This window comes from Pelodiscus sinensis, chromosome 22, assembly GCF_049634645.1.
Source record: "Pelodiscus sinensis isolate JC-2024 chromosome 22, ASM4963464v1, whole genome shotgun sequence".
NCBI classification, from domain to species: Eukaryota; Metazoa; Chordata; order Testudines; family Trionychidae; genus Pelodiscus; species Pelodiscus sinensis.
The window spans coordinates 11578070-11596492 of record NC_134732.1 but is presented as its reverse complement, the minus strand read 5'-3'; the positions used below and the strand labels follow the sequence as shown (position 1 = coordinate 11596492).

The 18423-nt window shown below is 44.2% G+C and overlaps 2 protein-coding genes across 15 annotated transcripts in view; one reads left to right on the top strand and one right to left on the bottom strand.

Moving 5' to 3' along the window:
* Positions 1-54: 54 nt before the first annotated feature.
* DYNC2I2 (dynein 2 intermediate chain 2) lies at positions 55-18334 on the top strand. 4 transcript variants are annotated; one of them, XM_025182603.2, is made up of 10 exons: positions 55-194; positions 3399-3659; positions 5393-5502; positions 7198-7355; positions 12721-12830; positions 13132-13299; positions 13693-13925; positions 14683-14840; positions 15727-15976; positions 18197-18334. In XM_025182603.2, exons 1-9 carry the CDS (start codon positions 117-119, stop codon positions 15963-15965), a joined length of 1515 nt encoding a protein of 504 aa, XP_025038388.2. In that variant the 5' UTR covers positions 55-116; the 3' UTR covers positions 15966-15976; positions 18197-18334. The 4 variants fall into 4 exon arrangements, with proteins under 4 accessions (XP_025038388.2, XP_006119096.2, XP_014426995.2 ...); XM_006119034.4 differs by lacking the exon at positions 18197-18334 and having other exon boundaries at positions 15727-16138; XM_014571509.3 differs by lacking the exons at positions 12721-12830; positions 18197-18334 and having other exon boundaries at positions 13112-13299; positions 15727-16138.
* The window catches only part of SPTAN1 (spectrin alpha, non-erythrocytic 1), an 84696-nt gene continuing 82473 nt past the window's right edge, over positions 16201-18423 (bottom strand). For all 11 annotated transcript variants that reach the window (XM_075905913.1, XM_075905909.1, XM_075905915.1 and 8 more), the window contains 4 exons: positions 18221-18274; positions 17840-17986; positions 17294-17441; positions 16201-16529 (listed from right to left, as the gene is read on the bottom strand). In XM_075905913.1, the coding sequence (XP_075762028.1) occupies positions 16404-16529; positions 17294-17441; positions 17840-17986; positions 18221-18274 (475 nt within the window). In that variant the 3' untranslated portion in view covers positions 16201-16403. The remainder of the gene's footprint in view (positions 16530-17293; positions 17442-17839; positions 17987-18220; positions 18275-18423) is intronic.

Genomic DNA, 18423 nt, shown 5'->3' with positions numbered 1-18423 from the left:
AAGATGGCGGCTCTAGAGAGGTCAAGCCGGGCCCCTCCAGATCGGGACTCCAGGCTTCTGTGCTTCTAGAGAGACGCGCCAATCCCGCTCCCGCTCCGCTCTCCCTCGTCGCCGCGATGTTCGGGGACGGGCTGGCGCGCGGTGCCGATATAGAGTCGCTGTGGCGAAGAGACCAGGGGACCCGCTGCGAGGCGGTGAGAGCCGTGGCGGGGGCGGGTGGGGAGGCAGGGGCCGGCCGTCGCGGCAGTGGCTTGGTGGGGACCTCGGCCCTTTCTTCTGTAGGTAGGCTCCGTCCGTGTCCATGATCCACTTGCCGTGGGGGAAGCCGCGGGAGCCTCTCTCATTTAAAGCAGCGATCAACGCCTAGAAACAAATGCAACAGCCTGTGGGGAACCTGCGGGGGTTTCCCCAAATAAAACTGGCTGCTGTAGGAAGCCCAGGGACATGTCTGTCGTGGTAGCCCTGGAGTGAGCAAGTCCCTCAAAGTCTGGATGCCACAGAATGAGGCACAGGCTCGGTGTGACACACTGTTTACCTCATCGTGAGGGCCGCATTGATACTCTTATTTGGTTCACCTTTACCACCTAGGTCTGATTGGCTGGCAAAAGAGCTCACAGTGCTACCACCAGCTTCCTTCTTTGAAATATGGAGTGGACATTTACAGTGTTCTATCCAGGAGAGAAAATGAACTGTGTTCCTGTTGCCAGCACATGCTGAATGGCAAAACATGACACCGGTTTGTTTTCCAAGAAGGCCTTGCCTGCTAAGAAAATCATGACCTGTCATTACTATTGCCCTTACAGGTCTTCTGATAAAGCTTTGTCTGAATTATTGGAATAAGAAAATAAATTAAGAGTGCATGGAAGTTTCTGCTGTTACTTTATCATCACTGGTACTGTGCCTAAGTGGTGCAAACTGTATATCCTCCTTGTTATATTTATGTACTCTACCCATCTTGAATTCTCCCTGGCCATAACTTAAGACGCCAATTGGCACTACCCCTTTTGGGACTCCACTGGCCTTCTCTGATGGGTCATCAGCCCTCTGGTTTTCTTCTGGTGTGTCCATTGGGCCTGAAGTCCTCACATGTCAACAAAATCTTCTAAATCATGTACTTCTTCCTTGGAGCCATCTCTCTCCTTTTTCAGCTGCCCCTTCCTTTCTTCTTCCCCAGCCTCATTCTTATTTGGTAAATAAAAAGCTGAGAAGAGTATTTCACAAAGCCTAAGAAATCAGAAAAGCATAGATTTAAGAAATAACTCTTCATCTTCAGTGGAAGGTGAAATATTTTCCCTTGTCTTTGTCATCCTCTGAGGCGGCCAGGTCAGAGAGCGGGGACTGCCTGTCCCCAGAAAGGGGGGTTGGTGAGCATAGCGAGCAGGGGCCACCACCCCCTAGGTTTAAAAAAACTTCTTCCAGGTAGGGTTGTGCTTTTTGGAATCCCAGCATTCACACCTAAAGGCTGTGTCTAGACTGGCAAGTTTTTCCGCAAAATCATCTGCTTTTGCGGAAAAACTTGCCAGCTGTCTACACTGGCCGCTTGAATTTCCGCAAAAGCACTGACGATCTCATGTAAGATTGTCAGTGCTTTTGCGGAAATACTATGTTGCTCCCGTTCGGGCAAAAGTCTTTTTCCGAAAGACTTTTGCGCAGGAGGGCCAGTGTAGACAGCAGAGATTTCTTTTCCGCAAAAAAGCTCTGATCGCGAAAATGGTGATCGGGGCTTTTTTGCGGAAAAGCGCGTCTAGATTGGCCACGGACGCTTTTCCGCACAAAGTGCTTTTGCGGAAAAGTGTCCTGCCAGTCTAGACGCTCTTTTCCGAACATGCTTTTAATGGAAAACTTTTCCGTTAAAAGCATTTCCGGAAAATCAAGCCAGTGTAGACGTAGCCAAAGTGTATTTCAGTCAAGTGTGTTGGGAGACTGTTTCTTCTGCTGTAAATCTTCTACATCAGCGGTTTTTCAAAACAATTTTTTCTTGTGGCACAGTTGAAGAAAATTATTAATGCCTGCTACCCAACATAATTTGACTAGGATGTGGGCTCCTGGGTGAAGCCAAGTATGAGAGCTTTGGGATATAGGAGGGGGCTTCAGCTTTGGACTGGGGCAGGACGGAAGTGGGCGGGGGGAGGGGGCTAAGGCAGGGTTCCTGCTTCTTCTAACAGAACATGCTGTGCCCTAGAAGGAGGTTCCCATCCAATTGGAGTGCAGAGCTAGTGCCTGGAGCAAGGGCAGTGCACAAAGCCCACCAAAGAGATAGTCCTGCTGTTGGCCGCTTCTGGGGCGCAGTACAGTCTGTGGTGCCAGGAAAGGCAGCCTTAGCACTCCCACTGATCACCTGATCACCCTGAGCAATGAGACCCAGTGCCTGACATTCCATGACCCAGTACTGGGTCATGACTTGTAGATTGAAAACCACTGTTCTACACTGTTCCAAGATCTTTGGCTCCTGTAATCCTACATAGGAAGCTAATTTTGCGTGCATAATACAAGCACTTAAAACAAGTCCTGCCACGCGAATTTCAGTTTTACAGTCTACATTCAGAAGTGTCAGTGTTCACACTTTCATAATGGAAGTGCTAATTGTAATCTGGTCCTCCATTTATTCCTTCATTCCAGCTTTCCTGCTTTGAAAAACTTCTCTGACTTGCTGAATACATATTACCGTTCCATCAGCAGCTTTATTTCTCATTAGGTATCTCACTGGTTTGCTGGGACTGAAACATATGGAATGCTGAAGAAAATCTAGGCAGCAGATTTTGGATAGAAAAACAAACCAGAAATGAGCTCAGTGCATTTCTAAAAAGATTGTGGTGCTCTTTGTGAATGTAGGCTCTGTAACCCTGTGGGAGATGTTAAAAGGATCCAGTCTGGGCCAAGGGCTGACTTGCTGTATGTCTTGTACAGTGCTGAGACATCATGATTATAGTCATAGTATAAAATATAAATACCTAAATAGAATGAAGTTTGTTTTATTTAAAATGTATTTAAAACAACTAGTTACTTTCCCATAGTTCATTCTATTGGACATATATAGAGTAGAAATGTAAAATCCCATTTAACCAGTTAACTGTTATGTTTAATCAGTTAACCACTTAAAAAAGAGGCAGGTAGGGAGGTGCTCCAGCCAGGTTAGACTGGAGTGGCCCCCTGCCAGTGGTGAGCTGCTCCAGCCAGGCTGGTCCACCTTTTCTTTGTTAAACATGATCTCCACTGTCCCAAGAACTGTTTGTGCTTGAAAGACTTCACAGTGCATACAAGCCACCAATTAGACAGGAACCCAATATGCAAGGTCACATTTGAATCAGTATATTGAGTGACAAAAGAAAAAAGTCCCAAATGGGCCTCTGTGCACCTCTCTTTTATTGAGTTTCAATTGTAGAACATTCTTCTAACAGAAAAGTTGCCAGACTGGGGAGATCTCAACAGAGGAGGCTGCAGTCCAGTCCTGTTCCAGTCGAGATGCTGGCATGCAGACTGAGCAAAGTGAAGAGACTATTCAATACTTGGATCTCCAGCAGGAAGCTCTGGTGGATTATACTGGCCTGCTCTCGTTCCTTCAGGGAGTAGAGGAAGTTGTTATCAAAGAGCTGAATAAAAACTGGAGAAGTCATGCCTTCGATGGCTTTGAGGTGAACTGGATAGATCAGAATGAAACGGTGGGTTGATAGCATTCAGAGCAATATAATCAAAGTAGACAGGGCTCATAGTAACAAATGTGGAATAGTTGGCTCTGTTACCTGGTGCTGAGATTGTCATTGCTAAACTCTGTTAATAAGAAAATAAGTATTCTCTCACCTTTTGCCTTCACCCCAGTCTAATCAGGTAACCTGTTCTGAATAGCAACAGTATGTAATATTGGCTTAATCGAAAGGTAGCTTATAATTGGAGTAGGTTAGTTTCCTCATCTCAGGAACCAATGCAGCTTTAACGGTCTGTTCATTTAGATCTTTCTGCCATATTCTTCAGGGAATAGCATATTAATAATTACCTGGCAGTGTTTGGAAGTAATTGCAGTGCTTATGGCTTGGCAGTTTTACTTGTTTACGTGACAGTTATCCGGTGTGCAAGTGTCCAGGAATGTGGACACCTGGTAGCTATTGGTGCGTGCTGGGTATGTTTATTGTTACCTCTTATCAGATGAAGGCTTGAAATCACAGTGTAGATCTTAAACCCCCCAAATTATGGAGTAGGCTATTACAAACCTTTGGGTCATGGGCTCCTTAGTATTTCTGTAGTTGATTGGTGGGAACATGCAGAGTTTTGTGTGTGATGCTCTCAACAGGAGGCAATCTTCTGTCTTACCTGTATCTATAAACCACAGTTTGTGTCTCCCCAGACTCTGCTGCTAGAAAGACAGAGTGGAAGTATGAATCCTGAGCAGGATATTGGTCTGTGCTGATAACATGCTGCTTTTTTCGGTCTCTGAATCTCTCTCTCTTTATATATACATTTTTTTCCCTATGGGATCACAGAGTGACGTCATATCATCACTCCACATTGCCACGCCCCCAACTCTTAAGCCCAGAACATGCCCTCTGCCCCCAGAAATGGCCTCTCACCATGCTAACAGTGCCACTGGCAGGCTTCCCCACTGACCGGCCTCTTTGCCCGCAGTCCTACTGGCTGCAACCCCTCCATGCACCAGCCCCTTCACACTCACTGCTCCCAGCCAAAACTCCAGCTTGCCTGCTCAGACACTGCCCTGCTGTCCCCCCCTGCAATGAGGAGTAACGGTAGTTCGAATTAGGAGCTTTATTCGAACTACCTAGCCCGTGCCGCGTGTAGCCAAGGGAAGGTAGTTCGAACTATGGGGCATTTAAAAATGGTGGCGCCCAGGAACATGCAAATAAAGCGTGGGATATTTAAATCCCGGGCTTCATTTGCAAGTTCAAATGACTACATTAGCCACCCTAGTTTGAACTAGAGTGGCTAGTGTTAGGGTGGCTAGTGTAGACATACCCTCAGGGAGGAGACCTGCAGTATGGCCCCCAAGTGCTGTGGCCAGGCCCGGACAGCACAAAGGAAAGCCACATGGCAGGCAAGTGGGCTGGGGAGATTCAGGGCAGGGCCTAGAGACAAGCAGATACTGTTCCAGGTGGCGCATGGGGATGGATCCTGTGCCTTCTCCCCTCCCATTTCATAGATGCCGGCCTGCTGGCAGCGCTGGTAGCATGGCAAGAGACCTCACACCCCTAGGTTCCTCACTCATCCCTTCCACCAAGACCCTGCACCCCTGTTTGCTCCTGCCCCCTTCTCCCGGCCAGACACCTACCCCCAGAGAAAGGGGTGTTTGCGAGCATAGTGAATAGAGGACACAGTCCCCTAGTAGATCCTAATTTTCAGCATCTCAATATGTTGTTGACTCAGTATTTGGATTTTACTTTTCCAGGTGTCCTGTTTGCATAGCTTGTCATACCCAGAGGCTCAGGATCAGAAATTGCAGGTGACTAGCATCTCCTGGAATGCCACTGGATCAGTTGTTGCATGTTCTTATGGCAGGTGAGCATCTAAGTTGATCCAGTGCACAACTGAGAGTGGACTGAGAGACATTTCAGGCTGATGTGCATTCAGAAATGTTGGATAATGTTCATGATAGCTAACCAAGAGTATAAGCAACTTATTTATGTTGCGAAAGATTGATATTTAATTGATATTCAGAGAAATCAGAACCCAAGTGCAGTTCTGATTTAGCTCAATATTCTTTCCCTTATCCATTATCTTCAGTCCCCAAGCTACTCTGTATTGTCTCAGTGTTTTGTTTGTAGGCAGATTTTGCTGAATAATGTAAAGAGGTGGTGTATGTTTGTATGTGTCTGCAGTGTGTGAATATGTGTGGGATAGCTGGCTGTGCATACTTGCCTTCATTAGACAATGTCTTGCTAGCCATCATGTGGTCTCCTGGCCCGTATAGAATACACCTGGGACCCATACACACAAATGCTCTCAGAAGTGTACCTATATGCCAGATAGTATTTGGATTAGATTTTCTTTCAGCAAGGCTAACCATAATTTTACTTTGTTCTGTTATTGCCACTATGGACAGAGATTGCTATTATAATAGCACCAGCTATGCTAGTAGTCTTCCCACTGCTGGGACCGAGTAAACTAGTCATTGTTGCAGTTGCTTCTCTGATTTTACTTTCCCACAAACATAGTTTCCAGTGCCTTATTCTGGGAAACCCATTATTTCAGAAAGTGGATCCTATCATTGTGGAGTTGATTGGGATTTGCAGATTCAATGTGATTACATATTTGTGTTTCAATGGTATTTCCAGTTCTGGGGACATTGCATGTGGCAGTAATTGTCATGGATTTGCACTGACCCTAACAAACAGCGGTTGCATGCTTATAAAAACAAAGTAAATGAGATAGCTACAAAACAGAAGGAAGCAGAACTTTGTCTTTTGAGATGTTTATTTCCTTTAGCCTTCAAGAGCTACAAAATGAAACAAATCATGAGGGCAACTTAATTTGGGCAAGTAAACATGATGGTAATGAAATTGGATTTAGGCCTTAAGAAATGTCAGTGGCATGAGTTGTTTAATGTTGTCTTCATTATTTGGAAGTGCAACTTTGTGTGAATGAAACTTCGTGTTTGTGTGGCTTCAGCAAAAATGCCATCACAGTGGTGGCTAATTAAACAAATGCTTCATTTTGTCTTTGGGATGGGTGGTGGAAATTGTTGTACATCCCTATCAGAGCCTTTACGCCAGCATCGAGGGTACACTTGGTGGCTACTCTTTCCTGGCCCCACAGGACTGAGTAGCACTTCAACCCCTGCCAGTTCTTCTTCAGCAGCAGTGGTCATTACTGAGCAGCACAAGACTCTTACACACTAAAGCACTTTCAAACCCTGAACTCGTTGAGATGAAATGTCTTAGCTTTTCATCCTCTCTGGAACAATTGCTTTTGGTAACATAAAAAGGAGGAAATGTGTGCTCTCTCTGAATGTTGGCTGCAAAGTAACTTTCCCCAATGTAGATTCCAGGCTATTCCCATATTGGTATAGTTAATAGGTCCTGCCTGTAGTAATAGTTTGTATCAAAGAACAGCCTCCTCTAAACAAAGCCTTTTGTAGTCCCACAGAGCACATGTGAAGGGAAGTGGAAATGTAGCTGGAACTCTGCTTGACTGAGTGTCTCTGGGTAACAGTGCCTGGCTAACGTATAACTTCCCCCTTGATTTCTCTTCCAGACTGGATGATGGGGACTGGAGCACAGAAAAATCCTACGTTTGTACCTGGAACCTGGACAGAAGGGGGTTAAATCCAAAGCGTCCTGATCTAGTAGTAGATGTTCCTAGTTCAGTCATGTGCCTGGCTTTCCATCCATCGCAGCCTTCGTTGATCGTTGGTAGACTACTCTTGCTTTGGATTTCATTTTTAATTGTTCCCTTATTAGGGATGTCAATGTGTAGATTACTACATGATTAACTGATAAACCTGGGTTTATCGGTTAATCCTGTTGACTACATCCATTTCCCCCTCCCCTCGCTAGAGAGGCAGAAGCGTGAAGAATGAGGGGGGCAGGCAGGAGCTGACACATATGGGACGCCAGCTCTGTGGTGCTGCCTCTCACCCCACCCTCTATCATAGGCAGCAGCACGGTGGGGAGGGTGAGGGTAGAGGAGGCTGCTGCAAAGCAGCCTCTGTCTACAGTGGGCTTAGGCTTACTGTGGACAGGCTGCTCCACAGCAGCAGCCCCTGTCCACGTGGGGTCTGTCTCTCCGCACAGACAGGGGCACTGTCCATGAGGAGCTCTGTATCAGAGGCAGCAGCGCGGGGTGGCAGGGGCTCCCTGGATGTGGGGCCAGGAGCACAGTGGCTGGTGGCCCTGCCTCTGGGGACTATGAAATAGTCATGTAACCACTAACATTTGATGCGGTTACACAACTATTCACTAACATGCTATCTAACATTCCGATCCCTTATTTCCTTCAACTGCTGCTGCTGATTTTCTCTTAAGGGCAACCTGGGACTCCTCCCAAGGGGAATGGCAGTGCACTTCCTCAGTCACTTTCCAAACCTTGACAAGTGATGCATGTTGCCATCCAGGACATCTGCAGAGCCTGCAATGTGATCTTTGGTTCACACATTCACATAGCATTACACTATCGCCCAGCAGGCCAGAGATGATGCAGAGCTGTGTTATAAGCTTCATGCCCATGAACTCTTACTTGCCTCTGTTGGTTATTGTTTGGGAGTCACCTTACATGGAATGGATATGAGCAAGCACTCGAAGAAGAAAAGACAGTTATCTTTTCTCACTGGTGTTCTTTGTGGTATGTTGCTCATGTCCATTCCATGACCTGCTCTCCTTCCCCAATGTCAGAGTTTCTAGCAAGAAGGAATGGAGGTGGGGGGAAGCTGGCAGTACCTCTTATACTGTACCATATGGGTGCACTCCAGTGTGCATCTTTTTAGCTTAACAAAGAGACGATTAAGAGGCAACTTGATTATGCTCTGTAAGTATCTACATGGGGAACAAATATTTAATAATCATAGAATAATAGGACTGGAAGGGACCTCAAGAGGTCATCGAGTCCAGCCCCCCGCCCTCAAGGCAGGACCAAGCTCCGTCTACACCATCCCTGACAGATGTCTATCCAACCTGTTCTTAAATATCTCCAGAGAGGGAGATTCCACCACCTCCCTTGGCAATTTATTCCAATATTTGACCACCCTGACAGTTAGGAATTTTTTCCTAATGTCCAATCTAAACCTCCCCTGCTGCACTTTAAGCCCATTACTCCTTGTCCTGTCCTCAGAAACCAAGAGGAACAAATTTTCTCCTTCCTCCTTGTGACACCCTTTTAGATATTTGAAAACCGCTATCATGTCCCCCCTTAATGGACTCTTCCATCTAGCAGAGGAAGGCATAATAATGATTGTCTGAAAGTCTAAGCTAGACAAATTCAGATTGGAAGTAAGGAGTACCTTTTTCATGGTAAGAGTAATTAACTATTGGAACAATTTACCAAGCCTCGTTGTGAATTCTCCATTACTGAGAATTTTAAAATCAAGAAAGGATGTTTTTCTAAAACACATGCTCCAAGAGGTCAGACTAGATGATCATATTGGTCCCTTCTCACCTTGAATCTATGAATCTATTAACCTTGTCATGAGACTGTTTTACTTTCAGAGATAAAGAAATTGTTTCTGATAGCACCGGCACAGGAACATTTTTAAGAGTGGGAGTGCTGAAATCCAGCCTCCTTACCCTGCCGCTGAAACAAGGAGCAAAGCCCATGGTACACAGGGATGGGAAGAGACCTCCCAGTGTGTGGGGCTGTCAGCAGAGCCAGCCAGCAAGGTGGCAGCCAAGACTGCAGAACGTGGAGATGGTAGCTGAGTCGCCTAGTGCATGGGGTGGCAGCAGGGACTCTGGGTGTGCGAGGGTGGCAACAGAGCCTTTGGCATATGGGATGCCAGTTGGGAGCCTATGGCTGCTGCAGTACCCCTCACACCCTTAGTTCTCACATTTATGTGAGAACTACCTGAGTACCTGAATGGTCAGGGGTTTTATAATGAGGCACTTTCTGGTGCAGAAAAAGCACCAGGGGTTCATCCAATTTTTAGACTTATGAAACCTGAACAAAATCAAACTCGAACAAATACAATCAGCAGTTCTGGTTCCACATGTTAAATTTGGCCGCCTTACTCCCTTCACTTTTGGTCATGGTTCAGACCATATTTTCCAGCTGAACTTGACCAAATGTGGACCTGTTTGCAATGAGGTTCAACAAAAAGTGTCATCTTTTCTAGAACAGGCAGGGACAGTCGGTCTACATCAGATGCTTTCCTTCTACACTGGAAAAGTGTCTGCTATATGCTTTTCTTCCCTTTCCATTGATCCAAAAGGTTGTGAGGGAGAATATGTTAAGAAAGAGCAAGGATGATTCTTATTGTCTCATCTTGGCTGTATCAGCAGTAGTTAAACCAATGTCTGGTGGCTGTCTCCTGGCCTATGTCTACACTGGCGGGTTGTTGCGCCAGAAGTATGCAAATGGGGCTAAGCCAAGCCTCATTTTGCATACCTAATGAGCCACCATTTTTGCGGAAGAGGCTCTTGCGCTAGAAGGAGCTGTCTACACTGCCTTTCTTGTGCAAGAAAAACCCTCTTGCGCAACGCCGCTACGCTGATTATTTTCAGCAATATTCCATGCTTAGCCTCATTTGCATACTTCTGGCACAACAATCCGCCAGTGTAGACACAGCCCTGGAGTCTTCATGCGTCTTGCTCTGTTTTCAGATCTGCTGTCTCAGCAAGAAGTCAGAATTCTTCATCTGGACCTTTAATCTCTTCAGTTGACAGCCTGAGTGATTGGATTTTGTCTACTCATGAGTGGTCATATTCCTTGTCTGTACAGGATATAACTATTTAACTCTTGAAGCTGTCTCCAAGAAAGTGTTATTACTTGAATTGGACCAGAGTTGTGGCTTGGATGTAGGGAAAATCTAATTCTTCTCCCTTAATTTACATAACCCATGTCATAGAACAATACATTTAAAATTTAGTAGTGATCCAACTCTGACAATTCACTTGACAGCTATCTCTGAGTATCATGTTTTAGTTGATGGTAGATTGCAGTTGGCACACAGTGCAATTAAGGAGTTTTTGAAAGGTTTATGCAGAGCCCTGTGCAGATGCCAAAATCTTGTATCCATATCAGTATCCGCAAAAATGAGCTGCAGATATCCGCATCCACATTCGCGGACGCAGAGACCCACTGAGGATTTGCAGGCCTCTGTTCACATAACGTGTCCCTCCAACGTGTTCCATCTTGAAATTTCAGTTTGGTCTTGGGTACACTTAAAAAGTCATCCTATAAATCTTGAGTTGAGTGTTCATTATATTATTTATCTGTTAAGAGCTCATTTGTTATCATCAATGTCAGCTAGAAGGGTGAGTGAATTGAATGCCTTGATGGCTGATTCGTGTACTTGTTTTCATAAAGATTAAATGGTTACCTTTGTTACCGTTGTTTGAGATGCACTGCTCAGTTCTATTCCAGTTGAGGTGCATGTGTGCTGCCTGCCTGGCCGCCAGAAAGCTTTTATGCTAGCTGCTACCTCTTGGTTGGCTGTGGAGCTCCCTGGAGTGGCGCCAGTGCGGTGCCCAATATATGATCCTGACGACCCAACTGCCCTGCAGTTCCCTGTTGTTGACTACTCTGACAGCAGAGAATGAGGATGGGTATGACATAGGTACAGTCAAACAGCCATACGGGGTCAGACCAAAGGTCCATCTAGCACAAATAATTTAATGTCCATCCTGTCAAATAATTGATTGACTGAAAAGTCAGGTGCCACTTTTGGCAAAAATCAGTTCACGCATAAGAACTACTTTTTTTTTTTTCTTCTTCGAATGTTTGCTCATATGTATTCCAGATGAGGTGTGCACAGCTGCCAGAAAATGTTTACCCTAGCTGCTACCCATAGGGTCAGCCATGGAGCCTCCTGGAGAGGCAGTGGTGTGACCCCCTACATGTGACCCTGCCAATCCAACTGTCCCTCAATTCCTTCTTACCAACAAAGACAACTTTTGGAACTTTGGCTCTCTTGCATTGCAAGTGTCATTTATCCCTTGCTTTGTTAGTTTAACAATAACTAATCATTAACAGTAGTTAGTATTGCTGTCCTGTCAATTAATTAATATGCAGGCATTTCCCCCCAAAGCCACATATGAATAAGGGGGAATCTGTTTTATATACTTTGGATGTAAGAACTCTTGCATATTATTTAAACTGATTTAAAATGGTTTTTTGTATCTTACACTGAGAATCACATGGGTTGTGTCATCTTCCTAGACTATAGAGGCATTAAAAAACATACAATCACATTCTGCCAGAGCTGTGACAGCTGCTTTTGTTTGCTTCTGCTATCTTCAGGACTGATCTGGAATTTTGTATACACTTTTACTAAGCATTATGCTCTTGATTTTGTTTCCCAAACTGATGGTAGATTTGGTCGAGCAGTGCTTCAGTTGCCATTTTATAAGGACACTGTTCCTGTCTCCACGTTATTTTCAGCCCTGCCTATCAATCTATCCCATAAATTGGAATATTCAGAGTAGGGATGTAAAGAGTTAACTGGTAATCATGCCTCTTAGCCAGGTAAGCATACTGATAACCTGTTAACTCAGGGGCAGGGGGAGGGGGAGGGCTGCTCCAGCTGGAGCAGCTCCTCAGCATACAGTGTGGTGCAGTGGGCTTGACCTGATCTGGCCAGAGCAGCCCCCTGCCCACATCCCTGCCATTGGTTGAGGGTTGCTCCAACTTGGCTGGGCTAACCACGTCACAGATGGGGGACAGCCTCCCCACAGTTAACCAGTTAAACACTTTGTTTAGCCCATTAACCACCTAACCAGGATTTTACATCCTAAATACAGAGCCAGTTGAAAAAAGGAAGATTACTTATATGTAACTGGAGTGCTTAATGATACTTTGCATATTCACACTGCCTGCTCCTCTTAGTTTATTCTGCATATCTGGTTTGTGGTGGAAGAAACTGATGGTAGAAGTTGCTGTGCTCTTGTCTTTCAGAACTTTAAGGTCAAGGGGAGGAGGAGGTGCTAAAACACTGGACACTGCTAGAAGGTTCTACCATTGGACACCACTAGGTGGTGCAATAGCTCTGCCTATTCATACCCATGGTTATCTCAAGCTGTTTTACATAGCATTGCGTCCACTTCTTTAGTAGCCATTTGTCATCTACAGGTGGCCTTTACAGTGGGGAGATCTTGATATGGGACACGAGCAGGGTAGAAGACCCCTTGATTGGGAGAACAGGGATGACAGATGACACTCATACAGATCCAGTCTATCAGGTAACAGGGCAAAGTCCAAACTAGTGGGACATTCATTGGGCTCGATGGCAGGGGAGACATCACAATCCTGGCATTTCATCGCTTTATTTCCTGGACATGAGTAGTACTTGCACAATTGCATTGAAATCTTTACAGTCAATAGATTAATTTCAAGACAGTTAAATAGGGCATATCCTCCTGCGATTGGGTTGCTAGTAGTGTCACCTAATGTCTTTTGTCCTGAGATTTAGTAATGTTTTTAAATGTGGAGTCACTGGACTTGCTGAGGCCTCTTTTCACAGTTTTCTTATATTGGGAAAAGGTTGACTGGTTACAGGACTCAAAGCACAGTCACCACTTCCAGATTCTGAGCGTATCCACAGATGGAAAGATCCTCGTGTGGCAGACAGAGAAAGATGGTCAGCTGACGTTAGCTGAAGGATTTGCCTTAGTAGCTCAGCAGATCCCTTGGAGTATGAAACTTAAGAAGGTTAGTTCAGTAATTCCAGATAACATTGACTTGATACAACCTTTAAAGGGCTAGGTGTGAATTACGATAGCTTGGGTATGAGAGCAATTAGAAGACTACAGTTTTCATTTGATGGGGGAAAAGGAACAGAGAATGAAGCCCATTTATCAAGCAGCACAATAAATGTTGGCTTTCCCATTCCCAATCCACAAGATAAGCTTGGAAAATGACCACTTAAGTTCTAGGTGCAGTGGCCTTGTCTTAAATAATGAGACCTGTAAGCTAAGTTCTCCATCCTGAACCTTTAGTAGAAGACTCAGTTCTGTAAAAAGAAAACAGAATGGTTGTTGCAGGTCATGTGTATGTAGATTCAATTTGAGTTGTCTCATGGATGGTTTGTCCCCTTTTTCCTAGCATGCACGTGGGGAGTCAGCTGTGGGCGTGACCGCGCTCTCTTTCTCCCACTTTGATCCCAGTGTGTTTATCATTGGTGTGGAAGGTGGATATTCTCTCAAGTGCTCCACTGCAGTAGAGAACACCGCTGTCCCTAGGACAGGTAGCTCTGTTCCTCTCAAGGCACCTGCACAGTTTGCCTTTACTCCTCATGGTGGACCTGTGTACAGTGTAAGCTGCTCACCTTTCCACAGGCAAGTAATGGGCAGACTACATTGGCACCAAATGTTACACTACCATCTGGTTCTTATGGTGGCTTTCCTGAGTGACCTGCGGTTTGGGGGAGATCCAAACAAGGACCAAAGTCCTACTATATTTGTCACATTGGAAAGCTGTTTAAAGGGAATGCTGTTAGCGTAAAGGGGGTTGCACTAACATACAGTAAAGCTGAATATGCCTTTGACGCCCGTAATATTATCCCCGTTTCCACCAAAGCTAAACTTATTTCCACTTGGCTCTTTATTCAGGACAATTCTTCCCAGAATTCCATTAACAGCAATGTTAGGAGATAGGAAACAGGCTATCATTCTCAATTGCCTATCACTCTACTTGTAACTTGTGTACATCTACAGACTGTAAGCACACCATTTAAACACAAACCCTTTTAAATGTCCATAAATCTGTCTTCATGAACATGAGGGATAGTCATGGTACAGCATACATTTTGCATGGAAAAGACCAGATCACAGTAGACTCCTGAATCCTGATCTTTTAATACAAGACGAAAGGTGCAGTGCTTCATGTGACTGCAATTCATGACTAACAAAACCTTAGTAAATACGCAACTGAGTAAAGATAAATTTGAGGAACCTTGATCCATTCAGTCAGAATGGTCATGAAACCACATAGCAGTAACAGAGCTAATGTAGACCAACTCTCAGGCTGCTTAAGTAAGTGAACTCTGCTCTGTGTTCTTAATATTGATTCCCTAAGTTTTTAATTTCTTTTCAGGAATCTCTTTCTGAGTGGCAGCACTGATGGACATGTTCACTTACACTCCATGCTGCAGGCACAACCCCTTATTTCTCTCCAGTTATCAAAGAAGTATCTGTTTAGTGTGCGCTGGTCTCCAGTACGACCTCTGGTCTTTGCAGCTGCCACTGGAGAAGGTAGGTACCCTTTAGCTGCTGATTTGTTGGAGAATCTAGGTTCTCTCTCACTTGGAACACTTATGCTATGTAAAAGCTTACTGCTCAGCACTCCCCATGTGGCTATACCTTAATTTGTTTGAAAGCTGGGGTTTCCAAACTGTCAGATGGTAAAATGCAGTAGTTTCTAAATTAACAGGTCACTTTGTGTGGCTATGGGAAATTTGTACCATACCATGGCTACAACTTTTTCCAGCTTTCCTGTGTTTAAAGTACTGGCTTTTAACACTAATAGTTTGCAATATGACTGACTCTTTAGAAACTGACTAGTCCTGAATTGTCCTAGCATTTAAAGATGTTGACAGGGCTGCAGCTTAACTTCTGCCAGCAGCTGGTTTCAACCTGCCTTGACTAGTGAGTAAATCTACATCCAGGGTGGTGAATCTAAAATTCAGGGGCCCAATGCAGCTCCAGGTATGCCTGGATCTAGCCCCCAAAGCTCAGGGCCCCCCCCGCAGCCCCTTGTGTGACTAGAACACCCAAAATCTACTAGCCTGGACCCCCTCCCTCCCCAGGCTCTGGTGTGCAAGGGGAATGTGGGGAGTGTCTTTCACCTTTTCAGTCAAGGGCCACTTCAGTGAGGGTTTTGTTTTTTTTCTTCTTCTGTGTGCAACCCCCACCTGATTTTCTGGGGGTCAGTGGGTCCCCAATCCAATAAAGGTTCCCCACCCCGATCTACACTGTTCCTTCAATGTAGCACTGCTTAATCTAGATACAGCACAGGGAAGGAGAGAAAAGATGAAATCATATTGCTTCAATGGTGCCAGGTTGCAGTGAAAGCTTGAACTAAAAAGTATGTCGTCTGTTACTCAACACTAATGATTGTTGTGGATTATTTATTTTAAAGGAGAAGTGCATCTGTTTGATTTTGGAAAGAGCTCCCAGAAGCCTGCAGTTTCTATAAAACAAGCATCAGCTGACACTGAAGTGTACTGCATAGAGTTTAACATCAAGCATACTCAGCTTCTGGCAGCAGGGGATGCCAGTGGCATGCTGAAAATATGGCAGCTGAGTTCAGACTTTATTCAAGAGGGACCAAGAGAAATGAATCACCTTGAGCAGCTGGCAAATGAAGTCCCTGATTGAGACACTAACAGGCCAGTGTTATCAGTTATTTGTTTCTTGCTACAGCACATGGTTGTTACGGTTTCTACTCAAAACCGGTCTGTAAAACACACATGATATTTGTAATGGAAAGTCCTAATCGTTCTGACCATCTTTAACTAAAGCCATGTAGTAAATAAAGAGATTCTAGTAGACTCTGAGGTTGCAAGTTACAATTAAATTGATGATCATCAAAATGATTAAACATAAGCTGAAATTTTTGCTGCAGTTTGGACCAGTAACTTTATTGAAGCACACTGCAATATTTGAAGTTTTTCTAAGAGTTGTAAGCTAAGCAGTTTTAGGTTACATCAGAAAGTAGCACTGATTATTGTGGAACACAAAGATGGAGATGCATGCAAAGCTACAGTTGGCAAACACAAGTATGTTCTTTGTATTTTTCTGGTTAGTGCTTTTATATCAATTCACAAAGAGTGAACGTGTAAATTCTATGTAGTCATAAGCAGAAGGAAGTTCTCGGCCCTTGCTATCCATGTAGGGTTTCATGTGAGAGATGCAGTAATCTGCCTGTTCCCTGGTTAGGTTCTAAAAGAAAAAATTGAAGAGTAGGGTTAGAAGCAACTCAGCGGTGAAGACTCAGCTGTTTTCAATGGTAAAATGCTTACAGTCTAACTTCTGAATTACTCAGAGGTAGGTTTATAGACAGGAATTCAAGAGTTTGAGAATCCTGCTCAGTTATGCAGTATTAAAGACATTTCCCTCCTCCCTCTTGCCCCCCAACAAAAAGTAGTAACTGACTGATCTGACAAGAGGAACTTATCTCCTTCCCATGGTCAGGAACTAGCAGGGAAAATTTGTTAATTGGTGACTTTTCTTTATGGACTGGTCCTCTCCTCCTGCTTTTAGGTAGCTTTAAGATTTTGTAGTTTAACTTTGATACAGTTGAATGGGGGCATTACTGTTACATTTAAGGCAAGCAACAAGAATTTAGAGTTTCAGTGCATCTGGGAAGTACTAATCTGGCTTCTTACTAACGACAGAGCTAGCAACAAGAACAGAATACCAGTGCTTTGGCTCCACCCTCATGAAAAGATCAAAGAAACTTGCAAATTCAATATATACACAGCAAGTAGCCTTTAACTGCATCAACAACATCTTTCAGTGGTGGAGGAAAGGGGTTGGCAGTACTTTAGTGTTTGTGGTGGGAAGTTAACTGTTGTAGACCTATGCCAGTCAGCTTTGTAAAAAAAGACACACAAAGTACGATGGCTCAGAACAGCAAGAGTTAATTTTCATGGTGCTAGTTGCTGCTGTCTGTCCGGAGATAGGTTTGCTCAACTGACACTTACTTGATAGAGCTCCTCCTTGGTCACATAGGGCTTGCCCTCTGAACTAAGGGCACGGAAAGCACTTTCTATTTCCTCACTGGATTTCACATTCTCAGTTTCCCTGCTGATCATAAATGCCATGTATTCCTGCAGTGAGACATGTCCATCCCTGCCAATAAAACACATACAGCATGTAAACAAACCTGCTTCCAGAACACCACTGTATGATGAAATTGAATTGGCAGCCCATAAAAGCAGGCAGGTCTAGTTGCAGGTTTATCTTTCTAACTTCCCAGACCTGCGTTATTCCTTACCATTTTAGTTTATTGGAAATGTCTAATTACAGCCCCGGCCACAGGGTCTAGGCAGTGAGAATTTCTTCACGTGTAGATATGTTTTAATAAGTTATAAATTAGCAGTGACTATTTAAAGGAAAAATTTAAAGAATTTGGAAAAGATGCAATAATGCGCAGAAGCTAAACCGGCAGCAGCCTGACACAGACTTTAAAAAATAAATAAGAACATTTAGCAGAACGGCTTATACTAGGTTTTCTTCTGTCCGTATACCTGTTGGGATCTACAGTGTCCAGAATAGCTTCAAACTCCGGATCTGGTTCTCCTTCCTCAACCATAGGTAAGTCATAGCCTAGAGAACGTAAGCAGGACTTAAACTCCTGGTGATTCAGTCGACCAAATTTGTCTTTGTCAAAGTGTCTAGAAAAGAAAATATGAATCTTGAAACTTTAAGATAACTGGTTAAACTTTATAATCAACTGAAAACTGGAACAAACAATACTTTAGCCTGAAGTTCTGAACATGATACTTGTGGGGAATAAGCAACTTGAATCTGCACCACTGATTTTTTGTGTCGAGATCATTCACGTGTCAAGAATCTAAAGAATTTCTTTACAATCACTTTTCCAGGTTGCTGAGTGTGTGCATACTCACTTGAACATCATGCTAAACTCCTTCAGAGCCTCTTCAGTGACTCCTGTAGTGTTTCTAAAAAATGAAGAAGCAAAGCTAGTGAATTGATCATGAAATTGCAGCAGAACATCACAGGCTAATCAAATACCAAATTAATTTCAGGGTGTTTGGTTTTCTGTCTGGTATCCTCTTGAATGAAGGTACAGCATGCACCTGGTTAAATT

Bases quoted from the DNA above. Each gene is read 5' to 3' on its own strand.
- DYNC2I2 (XM_025182603.2), top strand. From the start codon at position 117: ATGTTCGGGGACGGGCTGGCGCGCGGTGCCGATATAGAGTCGCTGTGG. The intron at 7,356-12,720 runs GTAGACTACTCT...TGTCATCTACAG, and splicing joins GCAGCCTTCGTTGATCGTTG to GTGGCCTTTACAGTGGGGAG. The intron at 13,926-14,682 runs GCAAGTAATGGG...ATTTCTTTTCAG, and splicing joins AGCTGCTCACCTTTCCACAG to GAATCTCTTTCTGAGTGGCA.